Source organism: Strongylocentrotus purpuratus, unplaced genomic scaffold (assembly GCF_000002235.5).
Source record: "Strongylocentrotus purpuratus isolate Spur 01 unplaced genomic scaffold, Spur_5.0 spur5_scaffold_2, whole genome shotgun sequence".
Lineage (NCBI taxonomy): Eukaryota > Metazoa > Echinodermata > Echinoidea > Camarodonta > Strongylocentrotidae > Strongylocentrotus > Strongylocentrotus purpuratus.
Genome location: NW_022145605.1, coordinates 38488888 through 38514441, shown reverse-complemented (window position 1 = coordinate 38514441; position 25554 = coordinate 38488888). Strand labels below are relative to the sequence as shown.

At 39.4% G+C, this 25554-nt stretch overlaps 2 protein-coding genes across 2 annotated transcripts; both read left to right on the top strand.

The window, feature by feature from the left end:
• Nucleotides 1-8128: 8128 nt before the first annotated feature.
• Nucleotides 8129-11326, top strand: LOC105439394 (probable serine/threonine-protein kinase clkA). The gene is made up of 5 exons (XM_030991280.1): nucleotides 8129-8303; nucleotides 8749-8881; nucleotides 9162-9677; nucleotides 10758-10889; nucleotides 11254-11326. The coding sequence occupies exons 1-5, from the start codon at nucleotides 8129-8131 to the stop codon at nucleotides 11324-11326; spliced, it is 1029 nt and encodes a 342-aa protein (XP_030847140.1).
• A 2047-nt stretch (nucleotides 11327-13373) lies between these two features.
• LOC115926509 (sushi, nidogen and EGF-like domain-containing protein 1) lies at nucleotides 13374-16583 on the top strand. Its single transcript, XM_030991279.1, has 3 exons — nucleotides 13374-13688; nucleotides 14209-14316; nucleotides 16413-16583. Exons 1-3 carry the CDS (start codon nucleotides 13374-13376, stop codon nucleotides 16581-16583), a joined length of 594 nt encoding a protein of 197 aa, XP_030847139.1.
• Nucleotides 16584-25554: the final 8971 nt, after the last annotated feature.

The window sequence follows — 25554 nt, the reverse complement described above, 5'->3', positions numbered from 1 at the left end:
TTTTACATTCATTATCAATTTCTTTATTGATGTCTCTGTATGATTTGGAGTTTCTGACTTGCTTTTGCCTCTCCTGCATCAAGTTCAGAATCTTTTCTGTCATCCATGGTTGTTTTGCTGGTTTCTTTTTAGTTGGTAGCGTCTTATTTCCATGCTGAATGCTTTTTTTCAAGCATTTCCATTCAACTTCTAGTTTCTCAATGTCATTTACTTCATTATTTGTTTGTTCTATTTCTTCTGTGACTAGACAATTATACCTTTTTCTAACTTCCATGAGGTATTTTTCTGCTATCTCTGTTTTATTTAGGGCTGTGACATCCGAAAGAGAGTTTCTTTTTGTTCTGAGGGTGTATTCTTTAGCTTTATTTCAACTTCTGCAATCACCGGGTTGTGATCAGAATATATGTCAGCCCCTGGGCATGTCTTTACCTGCATGATACAATTCTTGAATCTGTTCTTTATTAAAATGTAGTCGATCTGATTTCTATTTACATCTCCTGGGCTTTTCCAGGTGTAGGTTCTTCTTTTATGTTGTTGATAAAAGGTGTTGGATATCACTAGATCATGTTCCTTACAGAACTGAACAAGTCGATCACCCCGTTTATTACGATGGCCTAGTCCATATTGTCCAACAATTTTCCATCCTTACCTTCTCCGACTTTAGCATTCCAATCACCTATCACGATATTAACAACTTCTGTTGATTTACAATGCTTTAGCATTTCATCTATTTGATCGTAATATTGTTCTACTTGTTCATCACTGTAATCGCTGGTTAGAGCATACAATTTAATTACTGCTAGGTTAAACGGTTTAGCTTTCAGCTTCATTAACATCATTCTCTCATTTAATGTCTTGTAACCCAGAATGTGTTTCTCGAGATTTTTCTTGATTAACATTCCAACACCATGTTGGCGTTTTTCTCCTCCAGAGTATATAAAGGAGTAATCATCTCTCTTCACGCATCCATTATCAGTCCACCTAGTTTCCGCAATACCTACAATATCTAGTTTCAACCTATTAGCCTCCTGAATAAGGTTATCTAATTTCCCTGCCTTATACAACGTCCTAACGTTCCATGTCGCAATGCGCAGTCGCTTTCCTCTTGTATTCAGGGACAGATCATCACAACCTAATCTTCCCGAAGGCTTTGGGCTCGGTTGGTCACTATAATGTACGTTATTTGCAAAAGGCAGCAACTCTTCCTGAAGGCTATTTACAGCGGGACTAAGGGTTCGGGGACCAGTTAAGCTTGCATCTCGTTTTTCTTTCTATTTGTACTTGTTCATGATGTTGCAGACAATGGTAATATGCATGGTGAGGTACCAAACTCTTCCATGGTAGCTGGCCGTTGGCTCAATGTGAGCTCATCCGCCCTTAATTTATATATCTTATAGATCTGTAGGATGGCTATACACACCCTTTGTTATTCGGGTGATGGTTCAGTTGAGCTGTCACGAGCATAAAGAGAATGGCATTATGACACATTGCAAGCACCTTAAACTACGAACTAGCCCTACCGGGAAAAAAAATAATCATATTTTAATATTTTAATATTTCATATTTGCAATGATTAAATCCCGGGTGCATGTAGGATCGAAACCCTCTTTAGAAATAACTAAATGTTGATTAAAGTTGTTGGTACAACTAGCAAATTTCCGGGGGGGGGGGGGGAGGGGGCTCACAAGAAAAGGAACATCAGGCCGGACTTCCCCAGTAAGTTAGAGATACTTCTATATGAAATGACCATTTGCTGCCGTTGTTCCAATTACATGTATTTCACTACATGCTGATGATTATATTTTACTTTTTTAAAAGCAGATATTGACCTTTAACAAGAAGCCGGATTCTAACCCTTTCTATCCGTTTCTCCACGTCTGGCAAATACTGGTTTACGCCATCTACGTCTCCTTTTGAACAACTGCACGTCAACAAATGGACTTGATTAACTGGGTCAGCGCGCGCTAGCGTTCGCGAAACAGACCGAAGTTCTCATCACGCTTCGGTTTCGCATATGTTGCACGCACGTGAATGCTGCGGTCGCGTCGTCTGTAGTCGTATTTATACCCAATTGGTCCCGGATAGGGCCACGGGACAGACACATAGTCTCGTCATGACACACTCCCTTTAACTCTCTGCATTCTTGAGAAATAATAGTTTATTTGACTTCTCCAAAAAATATCTGAAATCATACCTCTACAATTTATTCTTGTTATTTTGTTGATTGAATAAGAAACATCGGCTTGAATCTTTTGGAAAATGTGCTATACAAAGCCACTTATTAATATCATTTTAACTATTATCAGGTGGGCTGTATCTAATACAGACCACCTTATAATTTTGTTAAAATTGCCTTTATTATTATTATCAGGTGGGCTGTATAACGTACAGACCACCTTATAATTTCGTTAGAATTGCCTTTATTTATCAGGTGGGCTGTATAACGTACAGACCACCTTATAATTTCGTTAGAATTGCCTTTATTTATTTATTAGGTGGGCTGTATCTAATACAGACCACCTTATAATTTTGTTAAAATTGCCTTTATTATTTATTTGTCTTATTTCGAACCACTTTTTTGTGAGCAAGATCACTTTGAAATGGTTCAATCAAATGCTTTGAAATTTGGCACACATATGTATAGGCATATAGAGAAAGCAAAATAACGTTTTCAACCTTGACCTTGACTGATGACGTCATCTAGGCGCCGTTTTGTGAAAATCAACTCATGATCATATCTTCATAACCAAATATTATTTCTCATTCATATTTATCATGATCAAGGTCAATATCAGTCCAGTCAATTTCAGGTAAAAAAACGCGCACATGCGCGTCCGTCCGCGCGTCAGTGCGCGCGCAAAATTTTAAAATGCTCAAAATCGTCTAAAATTTATTTTGCATACGTTTCAGGTCATTTTAAGCATTTTATAAAAAATCGCGCGTACGCACATGCGCGCGCGTTTTCGCGCGTAACACCATTACAAAACATAGAATCGCCATTTTTTTTTCTTGCATGATATTTTTCATATTTTTTCGAGGAATTTGATACCATTTTTATCTCTTTATGACCATTAATTACAAGATGAGCGTCAATTCAAGATAAATGTCTGTGCGCGCGAGCTCTTTTAATACATAGCATATATGGGCAAAAACATGCCTATACAAAATCCCTTATAGCTCTTTTGAATGAACCGTGACCTTCAATTTGTTTTCATATTTAGATAGAGTATGAGTCGGAGATATGATTTCATGTCTCATTTGGCCATTAAGTGTATCGTGACATCATCATAATGGCCTTGGAACTCAAAATACGAATTTGCATATTATGACGTCAGCATATTTATGGAAAATTGATTGTATCTCTGTAAATGTTGATCGATTTTCTTTTAAATTTCGATATGTTGTAGCTAAGACAATTCTCTACGAGCCTAATGATCACCATTTTTCATTTTGATCACGTCATCATAGTGAAAATTACGATTAAAGGGCACATATCAGAAATTTCTTAAGTTGCGTGTTATGCCTATGGAAGGTGAATTTCGTTCACATCATTAATCTACATGACATTGTTTTTTAGCAGTATCTCGCTTATTTTTGTACTATTTTGTCTCAAATTTTAGTTGACCAGCCCACCTATACTTGTTCCAAACAAGTATTATATGTCTAGTTTATTTATTATTCTTTATTTTTCTTATTTCGAACCACTTTTTTGTAAGCACGATTACTTGAAAATGGCTCAATCAAATGCCTTCAAATTTGGCACACATATGTATAGGCATATGTACAAAGCACAATAATGTTTTCAACATTGACCTTTACCGATGACGTCATCTAGGCGCCATTTTGTAAAATTTTACGAAAATCAACGCATGATCATATCTTCATAACCAAAAGGTATTTCTCATTCATATTTATCATGATCAAGGTCAATATCCGTCCGGTCAATTCAGGTCAAAAAACGCGCGCGTGCGCATACGTCCGCGCGTCAATGCGCGCGCAAAAATTTAAAATGCTCAAAATCGTCTCAAAATCATTTTGCATACGTTTTAGGTCATTCTAAGCATTTTATAAAAAATCGCGCACACGCGCGTACGCGCGCGCGCGTTTTCGCGCGTAAAACTATTACACAACATAGAATCGCCAATTTTTATTTTCATAATATTCCACATATTTTTACAAAGAAATTGATACCATGTTTGTCTCTTTATGACTATTAATAACGAAATGATCGACCGTTTAACAAAAATTTCCGTGCGCGCGAGCTCTTATAATACATAGCATATTATGGGCAAAAACATGCCTATACAAAATCCATCGTCGCTCTTTAGGATGCAGGATGACCCCAATTTTTTTGTCATATTTTAATAGAGTATGATTCGAAGATATTGTTTCATGTCTCATTTGACCCTCAATTAACTCATGACGTCATCTTAATGACCACCGAACTCAAAATTCCAATTTTGCATATTATGACCTCAGCATATTTATGGAAAATTGATTGTATCTCTGTAAATATTGATCGATTTTCTTCCAAATTTTGATATGTTCTAGCTGAGACAATTTTCTACAAATGCAGTTATTATCCTTTATTTCGGCAAAAGGCATTATGGCGTCTTTTTTGCGATTAAAGGAGGCATGTCAATTTTTAACATTTTGCGTGTAATCTCTATGGGACATGGCTTTTTCTCAAAACTGGATTCTACATTCCCGTCTTTCGCGAGCAATATCTCCGTCGTTTTAGCTTTGTTTACGCTGAACTTTGAGTATGTTGTAGCTGAGACAATTAGCTATCTCAAATGTGCACTTCATTTTGTCTCAAATTTTAGTTGGACCAGCCCACCTATACTTGTTCCAAACAAGTATTACAAATCTAGTTTATTTTTATTATTCTTTATTTTTCTTATTTCGAACCACTTTTTTGTAAGCACGATTACTTAAAAATGGCTCAATCAAATGCCTTCAAATTTGGCACACATGTGTATAGGCAAATGTACAAAGCACAGTAATGTTTTCAACATTGACCTTCACTGATGACGTCATTTAGGCGCCATTTTGTAAAATTTTTAACGAAAATCAACTCATAATCATATCTTCATAACCAAAAGGTATTTCTCATTCATATTTATCATGATCAAGATCAATATCCGTCCGGTCAATTTCAGGTCAAATAACACGCGCGTACGCAAACGTCCGCGCGTCAATGCGCGCGCAAAATTTTGAAATGCTCAAAATCGTCTCAAAATCATTTTGCATAAGTTTTAGGCCATTTTAAGCATTTTATAAAAAAATCGCGCACACGCGCATGCGCGCGCGTTTTCGCGCGTAAAACGATTGCACAACATAGAATTGCCTTTTTTTTTCTTTCATAATATTCCACATATATTTACAAACAAATTGATACCACGTTTGTATCTTTATGACTATTAATAACGGATTGATCGACCGTTTAACAAAAATTTCCGTGCGCGCGAGCTCTTGTAATACATAGCATATATGGGCAAAAACATGCCTAAACAAAATCCATTGTAGCTCTTTAGGATGCAAGGTGACCCCAATTTTGTTTCATATTTTAATAGAGTATGATTCGGAGATATTGTTTCATTTCTCATTTGACCCTCAATTAACTCATGACGTTATCATAATGGCCTCTGAACACAAAATACCAATTTGCATATTATGACGTCAGCATATTTATGGAAAATTGATTGTATCTCTGTAAATATTGATCAATTTTCTTCCAAATTTTGATATGTTCTAGCTGAGACAATTTTCTACAAATGTAGTTGCTATTATTTTTCATTTTGACAAAGGCATCATGGCGTATTTTTGCGGTTAAAGGAGGCATGTCAATTTTTTACATTTTGCGTGTATTCTCTATGGGACATGACTTTTTCTCAAAACTCGATTCTACATTCCCGTCTTTCGCGAGTAATATCTCTGTCGTTTTAGCTTCGTTTACGCTGAACTTCGAGTATGTTGTAGATGAGACAAAAAGCTATCTCAAATATACCCTTTATTTTGTCTCAATTTTTTGTTGGATCAGCCCACCTATACTTGTTCCAAACAAGTATTACAAATCTATTTATTTATTTATTTTTCTTATTTCGACCCACTTTTTGTGAGCAAGATAACTTAAAAATGGTTCAATCAAATACCTTGAAATTTGGCACACATAATATAGGCATTAGAAGAAAAGACTGACAAATTTTCAACCTTGACTTTGACGGATGACGTCATCTAGGCGCCATTTTGTGAAATTTTCTGAAAATCAACTCATGATCATATCTTCATAACCAAAATCCATTTCACATTCATATTTATCATGATCAAGGTCAATATCCGTCCGGTCAATTTCAGTTAAAAAAATGCGCGCGTGCGCGTACGTCCGCGCGTCAGTATGCACGCAAAATTTGAAAATGCTCAAAATCGTCTCAAATTTTTTTTGCATACGTTTCAGGTCATTTCAAGCATTTTATAAAAAATCGCGCACACGCGCATGCGCGCGCGTTTTCGCGCGTAACACCATTAACTAACAAAGAATCGCCATTTTTTTTTCTTTCATGATAATTCCCATATTTTTTCAAACAATTTGATACCATGTTGATCTCTTTATGACCATTAATAACAAGATGAGCGTCCATTCAAGATAAATGTCCGTGCGCGCGAGCTCTTATAATACATAGCATATATGGGCAAAAACATTCCTATACAAAATCCATTATAGCTCTTTGGAATGCACCGGGATCCTCAATTATTTTTCATATTCTGATAGAGTATGAGTCGGAGATATGATTTCATGTCTCATTTGGCCATTAAGTGTATCGTGACATCATCACAATGGCCTTGGAACTCAAAATACGAATTTGCATATTATGACGTCAGCATATTTATGTAAAATTGATTGTATCTCTGTAAATATTGATCAATTTTTTCAAAATTTCGATATGTTGTAGCTAAGACAAATCTCTACTAGCGGAATAATAACCATTTTTCATTTTGATGACGTCATCATAGTGAAAATCTCGATTAAAGGCCTCATGTCAAACATTTCATAATTTGCGGTATCCCTATAGAAGGTGAATTTCGTTCACGTCATGAAACTACATGATATTGTTTTTTAAGAATGTTTAAGCAGTTTCTCTTATTTTTGCTCTATTTTGTCTCAAATTTAAGTTGACCAGCCCACCTATACTTGTTCCAAACAAGTATTATATGTCTAGTTATCATTATTTTCATATTAAAAATAATTGTCTCGTATGATATCATCAGTTTTGTATTTTTAATCCCAGTGGCATAAACGGAATGAAAATGAAGAAATGTTTCGGCAAAACCCATTCGGTTGTAAAGCTTCTCGTCATTCTTTGCATGACATCCCTCATCCAAATTGCAGTTGGGGGTAAGTAACATTGAATACAAGTATACCGGTTAGGAATATATCTGTTTATCAATGTGAATAGACCTAGATTTGGGGGGAAATTCAAATGTTCATTTTCCATTGTCTACTAAGTATTCCAAGTACACATAGATTAAATGTGAAGAAAGAACACACACGATACATTGAAGTAAAACAGGAAAAGATTTTCTACGAAAAAGGCTTGCATTTTTTTCTAAGCAGATTATGTTTTTTGTACTTTTGTTCATTATCCTTGTAATTGGTCGTGTAGGTAGGCCTGTATGGTAAAGGCACAATGTTTACACTGAATGTACTCATAGACTTAGATCGACATTTGGTACATGAATACGATATTGGTTTACAGTACGCGAGAGTAGGCTTATGTATCAACATCAGTCAATACTAATAGAATTTCGTTACTTTTGTAAAAGAATTTTGTTTGCTTGAGAAAAAAGGTAGACATTCTCTATATCTGTAAAGCGCTTATAGACAAGAAAGACTACATTATACAGGTAAAACAAAAATAACATTACATTTAAAAGCATTGTTTAACAATGCTAAATCTAAGATGCATGGCCATACTTGTTATCAGTGTCTGTGATATTGTGCAATATTAAAGTCCTAAAAGTCAGATCTGTCCCCAACATCTTGTTAACAGACCGGACTAAGAGCAACTGATAACCACTTGAAATTAAGAGCAGAATTCTTAAATAAAGGGTGTATAGTTCTTTAGTAATGCGTATCTTTCCTTCAGGAACAACACTGGGGAAAACGCCAGGAACAACACCTCGAACAACACCTCGAACAACACCTCGAACAACACCTCGAACAACCGCTGAAACAACACCAGTTACAACACCTGGAACAACATCTGGAACTACTCCGGGAAAAACAGCCGGCACAACACCAGGTTAGGTTAAGTTTTGTTAAGGGCATGAAGCTAAACACACTATAGTACTTTCAATGATGTGGGTTCTCGGAATGTCATGTGGTTATTCCTTCTGTAAGAAGCTTTAAGTATTTGTCACTCCTGATACATGTCATGTCCAATGCAAAACATCTTCTGATAACCATGTAAAATTAAGCACAGAAATCTAGAACATAGGTATATAGTTTTTTAGTAATTCGTATAACATTAAATGTATCCCTCATGAACAACACTAGGAACAAGCGCAGGAAGAACCACTGGAACAACACCTGAAATGACCCCTGGGACAACACCTGGAACAACACCTAGAACAACGCCAGCTACAACCTCAGGAACAACTCCAGGAGCAACCCCTGGAACAACGCCAGCTACAGCACCGGGAATGACCTCGGGGACAACACTTGGAGCAAATCCGGGAACCACACAGGGTACTACGCCGGGCACAACACCGGGAACAACACCTGGAACAACACCTGTGACAACGGCAGCTACAGTACCTGGAAAAACACCTGGATCAACACATGGAACAACACCGGGATCAACACCTGGCACAACAAAAGGTCAGCTAAAGTTTTGTTTGAAGTATAAAGCTAGAGACACTATTGTACTTTCAAGGATTGGGGTTCTCTGAATGTCATGTTGTTATTGCCTCTGTAAGCAGCTTAGAGCATTTGTCACACCTGATAGATGACATTTCCAATGCAAAAAAGCTTCTGATATCCACGTAAATTAAGCGTAGAAATCTTAAATATTGGTGTATAGTTCGTTACTAATGTGTATAACATTTGATTTGTTTTCCTTTAGGAACAACACATGCAACAACACCTGAAACAACGCCAGCTTCAACACCTGTAAAAACGCCAGCTACCACACCTGTAATAACGCCATCTACAACATCTGTAACAACGCCATCTACAACACCTGTAATAACGCCAGCTACAACACCTGTAACAACGCCAGCTACCACACATGTAACAACGCCATCAACGACACCTGGAACAACGCCATCTACGACACCTGGAACAACACCTATAACAGCGCCATCTACAACACCTGTAATAACGACAGCTACCACACCTGGAACAACACCTGTAACAGCGCCATCTACAACACCTGTAATAACGCCAGCTACCACACCTGTAACAACGTCATCAACAACACCTGGAACAACACCAGCTACAACTCCTGGAACAACGCCATCTACAACACCTGTAACAACGCCATCTACGACACCTGGAACAACACCTGTAACAGCGCCATCTACAACACCTGTAATAACGCCAGCTACCACACCTGTAACAACGTCATCAACAACACCTGGAACAACACCTGTAATAACGCCATCAACAACGCCCGGTACAACACCTGGAACAATGCCAGCTACAACACCTGGAACAACACCTGTGACAATGTCAGTTACAACACCTAGAACAACACCTGTGACAACGCCAGCTACAACACCTGTAATAACGCCAGCTACAACACCTGTAACAACGCCAGCTACAACACCTGTAACAACGCCATCTACAACACCTGAAATAACGCAAGCTACAATACCGGTAACGACGCCAGCTACAACACCAGGAACAACACCTGGAACAATGCCAGCTACAACACCTGGAACAACACCTGTGACAATGTCAGTTAAAACACCTAGAACAACACCTGTGACAACGCCAGCTTCAACACCTGTAATAACGCCAGCTACAACACCTGTAACAACGCCAGCTACAACACCTATAACAACGCCATCTACAACACCTGAAATAACGCAAGCTACAATACCGGTAACAACGCCAGCTTCAACACCTGGAACAACACCTGTAATAACGCCATCAACAACGCCCGGTACAACACCTGGAACAATGCCAGCTACAACACCTGGAACAACACCTGTGACAATGTCAGTTACAACACCTAGAACAACACCTGTGACAACGCCAGCTACAACACCTATAACAACACCTGTGACAACGCCATCTACAACACCTGTAATAAAGCCAGCTACAACATCTGTAACAACGCCAGCTACAACACCTGTAACAACGCCAGCTACAACTCCTGGAACAACACCTGGAACAACACCTGTAACAACGCCTACTACAACACCTGTAACAACGCCATCTACAACAACTGTAACAACGCCATCTACAACACCTGTAATAACGCAAGCTACGATACCGGTAACAACGCCAGCTACAACACCTGGAACAACACCTGTAACAACGCCAGCTACAACCCCTGGAACAACACCGGTAACAACGCCATCTACAACACCTGGAACAACACCTGTAACAACGCCAGCTACAATACCTGAAACAACGCTAGCTACAACACCTGGAACAACACCTGTAACAACGCCAGCTACAACACCTGGAACAACACTGGTAACAACGACATCTACAACACCTGGAACAACACCTGTAACAACGCCAGCTACAACACCTGGAACAACAACTGTAACAACGCCATCTACAACACATGTAATAACGCAAGCTACAATACCGGTTACAACGCCAGCTTCAACACCTGGAACAACACCTGTAATAACGCCATCAACAACGCCAGGTACAACACCTGGAACAATGCCAGCTACAACACCTGGAACAACACCTGTGACACTGTCAGCTACAACACCTAGAACAACTCCGGGAACGGCACCAGGTACTACACGAGGCACGACACCAGGTTAGGTCAAGTTTTGTGTGGGATATAAAGCTAGAATACCCTATAGTACTTTTACGGATTTTGGGTTCTCTGAATGTCATGTGTTTATTGCCTCTGTGAGCAGCTTTAAGTATTTGTCACACCTAATATTTGAAATTTCAAATGCCAAACAGTTTCCGATAACCATGTAAATTTAAGCGCAAGAATCTTGAATATATGTGTACAGTTCTTTAGTAATATGTGTAACATTTAATTTTCCCCTCAGGAACAACACTGGGAGCGACCCCAGGAACAACGCCAGGAACAACAACTGGTACAACGCGAGCTACAACACCTAGAACAACACCAGCTGGAACAACTTTGGGAACCACATTAGGTACTACACCAGGCACAACACCAGGTTAGGTCAAGTTTTGTTTGAGGTATCAAACTAGACACAGTATTGTACTTTTAAGGATTTTGGTTCTCTGAATGTCATGTGATTGTTGCCTCTGTGAGCAGCTTTAAGCATTTGTCACAAGTCACAACGATTGGGGATTCGGGGATTGGGGCACTTTAGAGGCATCTTGCATGCACTCCTAACCACTTAAATCATCTGACAGTGGTCATTTGTGTATCTGTAGACTCTGCCGAACAATTTCCCACTGGTTTCATAGGGTTTCCTTTCCAGCTGATCTAGCTCCATTTTGTGACCTCTTTAGGGCGTCTGGCAGGCTCTCCCCACCACTCAATTCGTCTGGCAGTGGTCATTAGTGTATATGTGGACTCTGCCGAACGATTCCCAGTTGGTTTCCTGGGGTTTCCTTTCCAGCTGATCTAGCTCAATTTTATGACCTCTTTGGGGGCGTTTGGCGGGCACCTTCCACCATTTTGTACCTCGAGACTATGGCGAATCTTCTAATATGGTTTTCATTGGGTTTCCTTTCCAGCTGATCTAGTTCAATCTTTTGACCCCTTTGGGGCCTTCCCCTAGCCACACCCACCACTTAGGATATGCCACCATATGACCATTTGGCATTGACCCTGTTAAATAACCAGTTACACCATTGACTCTAATTGACATAATGAAGAATGCATTTTCACAATTTCATCTCATTTCATGAAATACTTCACCCGTCATGCTCTACCTATATGTCAAGTTTTCAGCTGATAGTCAGGGAACCAGGGGGGACAACCTAACTGGAAAGGAAACCATTTTTCTTGTGCACGGATGTAAAGATCGCATAGCCCAATATAACAAATTGACACCTAGGTGTGTAAAAACGCGTAAAAACGCGTTATATGACGCACATAAACCTAGGTTTGTCGACAAACCTCCTTCGTGAATTCGAGCCATAATGACCGAGGCTACACAGTTGAAACTTGCCTTTTGGATATACCATAATGGGAGGAGCATTTTATAAGATATGATGAATTCGTGAAAATTCTTTCTTCATTATGTTAAAAAATTAGTATACGTATCACCTAATTCGTCAAAGTGACGAATTCAAGTCTAGTTATTATTATTTGTATTAATATTATGATAATAATAATTACGATAATAATAATAATAATAATTGATTTTCCACTTTATTTACCCCATTGTTTAGGTCTGTTCTTTCCATTTGGGTTAAATGAAGGGGACGAATTTCTACCAGCCAACGATGATGGTTCCACAAACGAGTTACCAATCTCTGTCGCCTTCCCGTTCTTCGATCACAACCAAACTAGACTTTTTGTAAGTCCCTCGTTGCTTGAATCAAAATATTTTGTTTAAAAGAAATCTGTCGCACCCTTTTAACATGACATCACATTTAGGAACACATTTCATATTCATGTCACATTTGTTTGTACATGAACATGGTAATAATAATAATTACAGTGCTTATATAGCGCCTAACACTTACTTTGTCAGAAGTCTCTAAGCGCTCTACAATAATGCAGCATAATTACCCTGGTAAAGATATAAAATCTAATAGTGCTTTAACTTATTTTAAATTTTAAAAGGAAAGACAAGATTTTAATAATCCCAGCGTATTTTACATCAGAGAGTTGCTGCGGTTGTAACGGCCTAGGGCAGTCAAAAAACTAAGGCATCGTCAACAACACCTACTTTCGCCTCCCCCCCCCCTCTCTCTCTCTCTCTCTCTCTCTCTTTCTCTCTCTCGCTTCATATCAATATATATATCGTTTTCTCTATCGTCCTCATCTCTCTCTCTCTCTCTCTCTCTCTCTCTATGTATGTTTGCGTGGGTGTCCGTGTGTGTATGTCCGTTTGAACTGATATCTGTCTTCTTTTTTATTTTAATATTACCGTTCGTCTTTTTCAATGTTCCACATGAATTGGCTACATTATTACTTACTACCGCCTTCCCTATCTGTCTCCCCATTTCTTTGTTTACTACTATGTTGATGCAGGTCAACAATAACGGTGTCATCTCGTTCTTGGCGGCAGTTAGTCAATTTAACTCATATTCGTTTCCAGTCGCTGATGGCCGACCCATTATAACCCCATTCTGGGCTGATGTTGACACGCGTAAGGGCGGGACTCTATCCTATCGAGAAGTCTTACGATTTGCCCAAGACGACGGCATATTCCTCGCAGCTGATGATATCATAAGAGCATCATTTGTTGACATGAAATTTTTTTTGTCGTCATGGATGTTCATCGCGACCTGGGACAGCGTTGCTTTCTATGGTGCTTCTAATCAATCCGCGGCGGTAAGTACAGTGACTTAATCGATAATTCATCGATGAACCTATTCATATTTATCATCCGTCCCTACTGTTTAATGGATTTTGAGTAATATTTTATGTTATGGCGATGTAATAAAAAAAAAACCGAAGAAATTCCACGAGAATAAAAATAAATCGGTATTTCTTATAGAATCTTGCATTAACTAGAGGACATTCGCCCTTTTGAAAGTCCTGTCAACCAATTTGCATACACGATTAGAGGATTACAGCAGATATTAAACCCAAGTGCAAACCTCCTGGAAATCAAGCTGATCAAACATTTAAAAATGTGTAAACAGCAATTGACTTATTATTCATTTTGGTCCGTTAAGCAATCTATGTTTTTGTATTTTTTCACTTTAGTACGTCTTTATCTATCACTAAAATTACTAAAAGTTGAGATTCATTTCATTCTTCATCCTGCCGTGTTATCCGTTTTGTTTCATCAAATATTTAATATTTATATCAAAATATATATTTGGATAATGTTGATATTTTACTTCAGAGAAATTCCTTTCAAGCTGTTATGATGACAGATGGCCGATACTCCTTCGCCATCTTTAATTACCGTGATATCAACTGGGCAGCAGGAGGAAGTAGTAGCCCAGCTCAGGTAAATCATTTTGTTGTTTGGTGTATACCTCCTTCTTCTTGTAAACTAGGGACACGGTTGTGTATATGGTAACGAGCTCATGTATTACAGTAGCCCCTCCCATTTATATGACATAATGCATCAGTCACACCGCCAAACCGACTCCAAGTCGAGGCCAGACCGAGTAATTCTCCAACATTTGGTGTAATGTAATTTTTGATCAGTTTGGTGTCGGTTGTGACTCTAGTACTACGGTTATAATTTTGGAAGATCCTTTTCATGATTTGGGTTTTAGTTTAGTTAGGAAGGCAAGAGGCTGAAACATAACACCCGTTTAAATGCTATGCTGCATATATCGATAAAAGGGAATAAAATTACATGTTATAATCGTTACCTAAAGGTACTATGTCCCATTTGCAGGCCAAAAAATGAAAAGGTTAAATTCCAACGGCATTTGAAAGATGATACTAATTTAGAACTTCCCTTAAAACAGGGGGGGGGGGGGGGGCTTACGTACGTCGTACGTTTTGTGCTGCGCAAAGATTCAATCAGTTTAACTTTGGCCATTACAAGAAGTGGGTATTGATGTAGACAAATGCTCATGTATCCTTATCAGCTCATTCTATGTTTGTTATTACCAAAGAAAAAAAAAGCCAGTCATTCACTCGATAGTGTCTGACAGTGAAGTCTAGCAAGTAAACGGGTTTCCTTGCATAATTTGAATATTACGACACTGATAACGTTTACATTTCACAGATAGGACATACGTGACATATTCATAATTCCTGCAAAGTTCTACATAACTTGATGTTGGCTGCAAAAGGGACATCTTTAAGGCCGGCAAGCTACATTAAGCTCCGAATTGCAATTTTCAATTTCCCGTCAATCGTGTGTTGCCTTCAATTGCCGCAGACAGCCAAAATTATCAATCGCGTCCGTCGACAAATTTTCAGCATTTTGAAAATCTTGTAGCGGCAAAAAATATCGTTGTGGTTCCATTCAGATTTCGTTGGAGACCGCAACCCTCACTTCCTTGACGTTTCCATGCCGTGCGATTCCGTCTCTAGTCATTTTGAGGTTGCCAACATTTCGTTGGTAGTCGTTGTCTTGACGGCAAAAAGCAACGGCAAGTGACGTCACATCTCAAACCCTGACGACACATTGCGGCAAGTAACGAAGTTGTAACGACCTTGGTGCGACGATGGATTGCACATTTTGACCGGAGGTTGACGGGTGATGACTGTTGATGGCGGGTCATTTGTGAGTACCTGCGACATTGCAACGGTGGTCTGTGACGGGTTACGATTTTGCAACGATGGTCCACGATTTTTCACTTTTTGTGACGTCAGTTTGATTTTAATATACTGTCCGGCACGATGCTATTTTGAAGTTCATATGAAATGAAAATGACCTCCTGTTCTTTGTCAAAGCTGTTTCATCATTAAGGTGGACGGAGCTAGGGTCAGACTGCAAAATGCACCGCCGCACCCCACCGTCAGCCGCCGTTCCTTGCCGTCAGCCAATCCGCTCCCAGCCGTCTGACCTCGTTCCTTGTTGCCGTGCTGCGTCGAGACATCGTCACTCGCCGCCAGACAACGTCCGATTTTGCTCGCTAGACTCTGTTTCCTGCCGCATCCATTCGTCGTTTGCCGTCGTGTTGTCGCTGAAGGTCCCCGTCAGCGAATCTTGGTTTTCCCCTTTTATCGCTTTGCCACCAAAATTTTGTGATTTTCACGTCCGTCGCCTTTCGCTGGGTCTTTGCCACTAGTATGTAAACCGGCCTTTAAAACGAGAACAGTAGGAAAATCAAAGCTAGTGTAGATCTAAATCGGTAATACAAAAACAAAATGCTGAATCCGTTTTGTCTATTTCAAACCAAACAAAGAAAAAACGCTTTGCTTAAAGTCAGAACGCTTAAAGTCAGAAGTTTGTCAATTTAGTTTCTCATCAACTAATATATATGTCAAACAACTCTGACTTTCGTCACCGAACTCTGACTTTTGCACCGAACAGGGCAATGTGACATGAAATTAGACGAACAAAAACATGAATCGAACCCGTATCAAGTTACATTTGTTAGGAAGTATTGCTTCAAAGTTCACATGCTTGACTCTTAGGTTGGATTCAACGCTGGTGACGGAGTGAACTACTATAGTGTCCCTGGATCTCGAACAGCTGCCGTCGTCGATATTGAAACGACATCGAACATCGGTGTATCTGGAAGATGGGTGTTCAGAACAGACAACTCCAACATTAAAGGACTAGCATCTACAACCTCCGGTGTGTAAACAACCAAAACCATTCTTTCAATTGCTTACGTAATCATCATCATCATCATAACAATCATCGTCATAATTGTGGTTTTACAAGGGGTTATTTACTTTCGGGGTCATAATGAACTTCTTTCCTCTTCTTCTTGTCTCGAGTACCCTCCGCATTGGAACAAACTTTACTGCTTTCTTTCTTCACTCTTCCTCTTCATGTGCCTCTTGTGCCATCCACAAGTGGCGGATCCAGGGGGCCCCGGGCCCCTCTCCTGGTGCTCAAGGGGGGGGGGGGGGGGGTAGGACTTTCAATTTTTTTTTAGGGGGGGGGGCATAACAAAATATTAGTGCTCCCCCCCCCCCCCCGCTTATTATCCAGCTGGCTGTTTCGCCGCTAAATATTTTCTCACGAATTGGGCCCCCTCTTTGGTCCCCTCCCCTGCCGCCGGCTGGATCCGCCCCTGCTATTCCAGATTCTACGCTCTTTTCACAGGCTCATCGTCCTCCTTCTTCAAATTATGACCCATCCATCTCAATTCATTCCTTTTAACCACTTACACCTCTGTTTTTCCCGGATCCAACCGTTCCATGTATTTATTTGTGTTTTTGCTATTTGACAGCTTCAAGTTGGATATGGTTCCTTTTTTATATGTTTATATCAGCATGTCACGTTCCCTTTGATATATTCGTTGTGATATACATTTTAAAGCCAAAACAAGTTGATACATTTAATAAGTTATTGTTTGTTAATTAGATCGAATGAACTTTATGTACCTGTATGTGTAAATGATATTCCAGTAAGAGACAATCATAATATTGTTTGTAAATTATGAGATTATTCAGTATCAATGTGAATACCTGTGACAACAAAAATGACTACTAAATTTATGGATTAGTGAAGGCTGAGAGTAGAATAAAATTTTAAGGATATATGTGCACAAATGATCCTCAGTCTCGGAGCGTCAAGTGTAGGAAGCTCAATAGTACAGGAATGGTTATGCTAACATTCTTTATCATACCCTATGGGTACCGTATCGCTCACGTATCGTCTAACTTATTATTTGATTTGATTTGATTCATTTAGTTATTCACGGTAAAAGCCCAGTTCGTACATTAAAAATACAAAGTAAACATACGAAAACATATATATCAAGAATAAAAAAATGGTAGAATTACTGATAACACCGAGTAGAGATAAATTATATGAATTCGTTTGCATGTATACGTAAACATAAAGATTGTTATGAGTTGGTTTTAAAACACATATTATAAAGAAATTCCAAAGAATTTTAACTACGACATAAATATGATAAAATATGATATAATTATAATATATTATAATAAAATATAGTGAAAAATATAGTTAACATACACTGTCGCTCAAATAGTTGGAACATTTTTTTTACCCCAATTTATGAAATTATTTTGACAATGATTTATTCCTAATATATCTAGATAATAGTATACATTCTCAGACTTTATTGAATAATAATTTGCCAGTGTTTGTTTTGCGTGACTGCTAAAGCATGTGTATGATACTATGCTTATAAATTAGGGGACCTACGCCCTTAGGTCATAAATGACAGCAATGAGGATTAATGCCCCACAAAAGGGCACTAATATAGCACATCGACACGGTTTTGATCCTGGGGCCCAGTTACAAGGCCATTGCTTGGCCACTGAACCATGACTGGATGCAGCGGGGGCTAGGGTAGGGGGCAGTTCCCACAAATAAAAAAAAATAAAAAAATGCAATACATTTTCAAAATTTCATTGCAATTTCCCCAGGTCCCAAAAATATAAAAATCCTCTGTACGACCATGCATTATGGCTCAAGGCATTGGCACACGATCTAACATTGCAGCAATTACGACCTTTCCATCTTCAATGCTCTTTAGCCAGTCACATTCAATAGTGATGTGGTCGTTGAGTGAAGTGATCTAAAGCCTGACTGATACTAATTATACCGTTTCTGTAAACCACGTAAACCACGTAAATTCAGCATAAAATTCTTGCGAATGGGTGTATATGTATCAATCATTGCATATAACATTTACTTTGTTCCTCAGGAACAACACCAGTAACAATACCTGAATCAACACCAGAAACTGCAACAGGTACTATACCAGGCACAACACCAGGTAACGTCAAGTTTTGTTTACGGTTCATAGCTAGACACCTTATTGAATTGTAAAGGATTTATGTTCTCTGAATTTCATATGTTTTTTCCCCCTGGCCCCCTGTGAGCAGCTTTACAAAATTGTCAGACCTGATAAATGTCATTTTCAAAGCCAAACAGCATTTGTAAACCACGTAAATTCAGCATGAAATTCTTGAATATAATTATGTATCAATAATAGCATATTTACTTTCTTCCTCAGTAACAACACCGGTTACAATACCTGAAACAACACCAGAAACTACAACAGGTACTACACCAGGCACAACACCAGGTAACGTCAAGTTTTGTTTACGGTTCATTGCTAGACACCTTATTGAATTGTAAAGGATTTGTGTTCTCCGAATTTCATATGGTAATGACCCCTGTGAGTAGCTTTACGAAATTGTCAGACCTAATAAATGTCATTTCCAAAGCCAAACAGCATTTGTAAACCACGTAAATTCAGCATAAAATTCTTGAATATAGGTGTATATGTATCAATCATAGCATATAGCATTTACTATCTTCCTCAGGAACAACACCGGTTACAATAACTGAATCAACACCAGAAACTGCAACAGGTACTACACCAGGCACAACACCAGGTAACGTCAAGTTTTTTTACGGTTCATAGCTAGACACCTTATTGAATTGTAAAGGATTTGTGTTCTCTGAATTTCATATGGTTTTTGCCCCTGTGAGCAGTTTTACAAAATTGTCAGACCTGATAAATGTCATTTCAAAAGCCAAGTAGCATTTGTAAACCACGTAAATTCAGCATAAAATTCTTCAATATGGGTGTATATGTATCAATCATAGCATATTACATTTACTTATTTCCTCAGGAACAACACCGGTTACAATACCTAAAACAACACCAGAAACTGCAACAGGAACTACACCAGGGACAACACCAGGTAACGTCAAGTTTTGTTTACGGTTCATAGCTAGACACCTTATTGAATCGTAAAGGATTTGTGTTCCTTGAATTTCATATGGTTATTGCCCCTGGGAGCAGCATGACAAATTTGTCAAACCTGATTGATTCTTTTCCAGGGCTAAACATAAAATGATAACCACTTGAATTAAGGGCATGAATCTCGAAAAAGGGTGTATTAATGCATTTAACATTATTTTTTTCCCCCAGGAACATCACCGGGTTCAACACCTGAAACAACACCAGAAACAACACCGGGTTCATCACCTAAAACAACACCAGAGACAACATCAGGTTCAACACCTGAAACAACACCAGAAACAACACAGGGTTCAACACCAGAAACAACACCGGGTTCAACACCTAAAACAACACCAGAGACAACATCAGGTTCAACACCTGAAACAACACCAGAAACAACACAGGGTTCAACACCTGAAACAACACCAGAATCAACACCGGGTTCAACACCTGAAACAACACCAGGTTAGCTCAAGTTTTATTGGAGGATTAAAACTAGATACCTTATTGAATTTTAAAAGATTTGTGTTCTCTGAACGTCATGTAGTTATTGCCCCTGTGAGTAGCTTTGAAAATTTGTCAGATCTGATACATGTCATTTCCAATGCTAAACAGCATTTGAAACCCACATAAATTAAGCGCAAAATTCTTGAATATAGGCGAATATGTTGAAATCATTGCATTTAAAAATTATTTGTTTCCTCAGGAACAACACCGGTCTCAACATCTGAAACAACATCAGGTTCAACACCTGAAACAACACCAGAAACAACACCAGGTTTAACACCTCAAACAACATCTAGATAGGTCAAGTTTTATTTGAGGTTTAAAGCTAGACACCTTATTGAATGTTAAAGGATTTGTGTCTTCTGAATGTCATGTAGTTATTGCCCCCTATGAGTAGCTTTGGAAATCTCTCAGACCTGATACATGTCATTTCCAATGCTGAACAACATTTGAAACCCACGTAAATTAAGCGCAAAATTCTTGAATATAGGCGTACATGTTTAAATCTTTGCATTTAACATTTACTTGTTTCCTCAGGAACAACACCGGGTTCAACACCTGAAACAACACCAGGTTAGCCCAAGTTTTATTGGAAGATTAAAACTAGACACCTTATTGAAATTTAAAAGATTTGTGTTATCTGAATGTCATGTAGTTCTTGCCCCTGTGAGCAGCATAACAAATTTGTCAGACCTGATATATCTCATTTCCAAGGCCAAACATCAAATGATAACCCCTTGAATTAAGGGCATGAATCTCGAATAAAGGTGTATATTTATATATATTAATGCATTTAACATTTAATTTTTTCCTCAGGAACAACACCGGGTTCAACACCTGAAACAACACCAGAAACTACAACAGGTACTACACCAGGCACAACATCAGGTTAGGTCAAGTTTTATTTGAGGTTTAAAGCTTGACACCTCATTGAATTTTAAAGGAGTTTTGTTCTCGGAATGTCATGTAGCTATTTCCCCTGTGAGTAGCTTTGAAAAATTGTCAGACCTGATACATGCCATTTCCAATGCTTATCAACACTTGAAACCCACGTAAATTAAGAGCAAAATTCTTGAATATAGGTGCCTCAGATATATACAATTTTAGGATAGATCACAATTTTATTTAAAGTAAGTTCAATGAATATAACAGAAAGTAGTTGCAGCTTGTATAAAATAAGGAAAATGACTGTCTGATTTTCGATCTATTGCTTCACGGTATCTTTCTTTCAGTTGTGACCTGTCAACTTCCTGTGGAATTCTCTGAAGAATTGTCTCCTCTATCCGAAAACTGTGATGCTCGAAGCTCTATAGAATTTAATACAACCTGTTCCTTTAAATGCCCCATAGGGTATACTTTGTCCGGTAGTGACGCTATCACCTGTCAGAATGATGGAACTCTCTCGGCATCTCTGCCTAATTGTAATGGTAAGAGTTATGAGAATGAGTTTTGCTCCTTGATAATAAACAAAAATAAAAGCCTTTAATTCTCAGACACTAATACTGACAGCAATGTTATAGCTATAGTGTTTCTCCCTCGCACATGTCTAATGGTCAGATGGATCAGTCATTGATCGGTGGAACACATGGTTTGTGGTATGAATACCTGCCTAAAATTACATATGCCACTCCAGAAGTAACAGATAATTTCATTAATACGCCAGAGCACCTCATGGGAGCTCAGGTAATGTTATGTTTCATATGAAGTACATTTACTCAAAATTAAAGACCTTCGAAAAATTCAACCAAAGATAAAATCAATAGCCTTTTGAAATATTTTAATATTACATTTCGATATTATGCAATCCAAATATAATTCTACACAAATACAAGCGGGAATTGGAACTGTCCTTGGGTTGATTTCTAAAAAGACGTTGTGATCGTTTCCTATTTATTGTAGCCTGGCACTGCGAACGCATGTATCATTGTTGTAACGGGTTTTGTCTGGGGTCCCTGCACCATTTACCTAGCGGTCAATAAATCTCACGAGACTCCAATCACCCGCACGGTTCTTTCATAAACAGTGAAGCTATCACTCCAACATCATCGATCGCACTCAGATCACGCTACTTTTCTATAATACACGGAAACACAGTGTCATTTTACATCCAAAGGTACTTGCCTTTATTCACGAAGAACTCCAACTTTACAATGTAACTTTCCTTCGAAAGCTAGTAGCAGTACTCCGATTCACCCTGTTTCACCTATCTTATCCTGCCCTCCAAGGTACTCGTTACTCTCTTGCAGTTCAGCCACCAGGTTTTCTAGCTCCCCCTCCGAATGCAGGCTAGTTGCCATACTGGCACACGGTGATCCAACAACTTCAAACTGTGTGCTGTGTGTAGGCGCTATTTAGGTGATAACACGAGGAGCATTATAGGCGCTATACGTAGGTGAAAGAATGTGGAGAATAGGCACTTATATATGTAGGTGAACTAGTAGGTTCAGGTAAACTATAGTAAGTGTAGGCGTAGGTGAACTATAGTAGGTGTAGGTGTAGGTGAAATAGTAGGTTCAGGTAACTATAGTAGGTGTAGGCGTAGGTGAACTAGTAGGTGAAGGCGTAGGTGAACTATAGTAGGTGTAGGTGAACTATAGTAGGTGTAGGCGTAGGTGAACTATAGAAGGTGTAGGTGTAGGTGAACTAGTAGTAGGTGAAGGCGTAGGTGAAGGCGTAGGTGTAGGCGTAGGTGAACTAGCATTCACGATAATCACTTGATGTTGCTTAATTCCTGCTTCAGCATGTTTATCCCACCGCTGCCACCAATGTAACGGGTTTTGTCTGGGGTCCCTGCACCATTTACCGAGCGGTCAATAAATCTCACGAGACTCCAATCACCCGCACGGTTCTTTCATATACAGTGAAGCTATCACTCCAACATCATCGATCGCACTCAGATCACGCTACTTTTCTATAATACACGGAAACACAGTGTCATTTTACATCCAAAGGTACTTGCCTTTATTCACGAAGAACTCCAACTTTACAATGTAACTTTCCTTCGAAAGCTAGTAGCAGTACTCCGATTCACCCTGTTTCACCTATCTTATCCTGCCCTCCGAGGTACTCGTTACTCCTTTGCAGTTCAGCCACCAGGTTTTCTAGCTCCCCCTCCGAATGCAGGCTAGTTGCCATCCTGGCACACGGTGATCCAACAACTTCAAACTGTGTGCTGTGTGTAGGCGCTATTTAGGTGATAACACGAGGAGCATTATAGGCGCTATACGTAGGTGAAAGAATGTGGAGAATAGGCACTTATATATGTAGGTGAACTAGTAGGTTCAGGTAAACTATAGTAAGTGTAGGCATAGGTGAACTATAGTAGGTGTAGGTGTAGGTGAAATAGTAGGTTCAGGTAACTATAGTAGGTGTAGGCGTAGGTGAAGGCGTAGGTGAACTATAGTAGGTGTAGGTGAACTATAGTAGGTGTAGGCGTAGGTGAACTATAGAAGGTGTAGGTGTAGGTGAACTAGTAGTAGGTGAAGGCGTAGGTGTAGGCGTAGGTGAACTAGCATTCACGATAATCACTTGATGTTGTTTATTTCCTGCTTCAGCATGTTTATCCCACCGCTGCCACCAATGTAACGGGTTTTGTCTGGGGTCCCTGCACTATTTACCGAGCGGTCAATAAATCTCACGAGACTCCAATCACCCGCACGGTTCTTTCATAAACAGTGAAGCTATCACTCCAACATCATCGATCGCGAAGACGAAGAACTCCAACTTTACAATGTAACATCCCTTCAAAAGCTAGTAGCAGTACTCCGATTCACCCTGTTTCACCTATCTTATCCTGCCCTCCGAGGTACTCGTTACTCTCTTGCAGTTCAGCCACCAGGTTTTCTAGCTCCTCCTCCGAATGCAGGCTAGTTGCCATACTGGCACACGGTGATCCAACAACTTCAAACTGTGTGCTGTGTGTAGGCGCTATTTAGGTGATAACACAAGGTACTTGCCTTAATTCACGAAGAACTCCAACTTTACAATGTAACTTCCCTTCAAAAGCTAGTAGCAGTACTCCGATTCACCCTGTTTCACCTATCTTATCCTGCCCTCCGAGGTACTCGTTACTCTCTTGCAGTTCAGCCACCAGGTTTTCTAGCTCCTCCTCCTCCGAATGCAGGCTAGTTGCCATACTGGCACACGGTGATCCAACAACTTCAAACTGTGTGCTGTGTGTAGGCGCTATTTAGGTGATAACACAAGGAGCATTATAGGCGCTATACGTAGGTGAAAGAATGTGGAGAATAGGCACTTATATATGTAGGTGAACTAGTAGGTTCAGGTAAACTATAGTAAGTGTAGGCGTAGGTGAACTATAGTAGGTGTAGGTGTAGGTGAAATAGTAGGTTCAGGTAACTCTAGTAGGTGTAGGCGTAGGTGAACTAGTAGGTGAAGGCGTAGGTGAACTATAGTAGGTGTAGGTGAACTATAGTAGGTGTAGGCGTAGGTGAACTATAGAAGGTGTAGGTGTAGGTGAACTAGTAGTAGGTGAAGGCGTAGGTGAAGGCGTAGGTGTAGGCGTAGGTGAACTAGCATTCACGATAATCACTTGATGTTGCTTAATTCCTGCTTCAGCATGTTTATCCCACCGCTGCCACCAAAGTAACGGGTTTTGTCTGGGGTCCCTGCACTATTTACCGAGCGGTCAATAAATCTCACGAGACTCCAATCACCCGCACGGTTCTTTCATAAACAGTGAAGCTATCACTCCAACATCATCGATCGCACTCAGATCACGCTACTTTTCTATAATACACGGAAACACAGTGTCATTTTACATCCAAAGGTACTTGCCTTTATTCACGAAGAACTCCAACTTTACAATGTAACTTCCCTTCAAAAGCTAGTAGCAGTACTCCGATTCACCCTGTTTCACCTATCTTATCCTGCCCTCCGAGGTACTCGTTACTCTCTTGTAGTTCAGCCACCAGGTTTTCTAGCTCCTCCTCCGAATGCAGGCTAGTTGCCATACTGGCACACGGTGATCCAACAACTTCAAACTGTGTGCTGTGTGTAGGCGCTATTTAGGTGATAACACAAGGAGCATTATAGGCGCTATGCGTAGGTGAAAGAATGTGGAGAATAGGCACTTATATATGTAGGTGAACTAGTAGGTTCAGGTAAACTATAGTAAGTGTAGGCGTAGGTAAACTATAGTAGGTGTAGGTGTAGGTGAACTAGTAGGTTCAGGTAACTATAGTAGGTGTAGGCGTAGGTGAACTAGTAGGTGAAGGCGTAGGTGAACTATAGTAGGTGTAGGTGAACTATAGTAGGTGTAGGCGTAGGTGAACTATAGAAGGTGTAGGAGTAGGTGAACTAGTAGTAGGTGAAGGCGTTGGTGAAGGCGTAGGTGTAGGCGTAGGTGA

Excerpts from the sequence above, each read along its gene's own strand:
- LOC105439394 (XM_030991280.1), top strand. The coding sequence starts at position 8,129 with ATGCGTATCTTTCCTTCAGGAACAACACTGGGGAAAACGCCAGGAACA. Across the intron at positions 8,304-8,748 it reads AACAGCCGGCACAACACCAG|GGTACTACGCCGGGCACAAC; the intron begins GTTAGGTTAAGT and ends GGAACCACACAG. Across the intron at positions 8,882-9,161 it reads AACACCTGGCACAACAAAAG|CTTCAACACCTGTAAAAACG; the intron begins GTCAGCTAAAGT and ends AAACAACGCCAG.
- LOC115926509 (XM_030991279.1), top strand. The coding sequence starts at position 13,374 with ATGTTGATGCAGGTCAACAATAACGGTGTCATCTCGTTCTTGGCGGCA. Across the intron at positions 13,689-14,208 it reads CTTCTAATCAATCCGCGGCG|AGAAATTCCTTTCAAGCTGT; the intron begins GTAAGTACAGTG and ends ATTTTACTTCAG. Across the intron at positions 14,317-16,412 it reads GAAGTAGTAGCCCAGCTCAG|GTTGGATTCAACGCTGGTGA; the intron begins GTAAATCATTTT and ends CTTGACTCTTAG.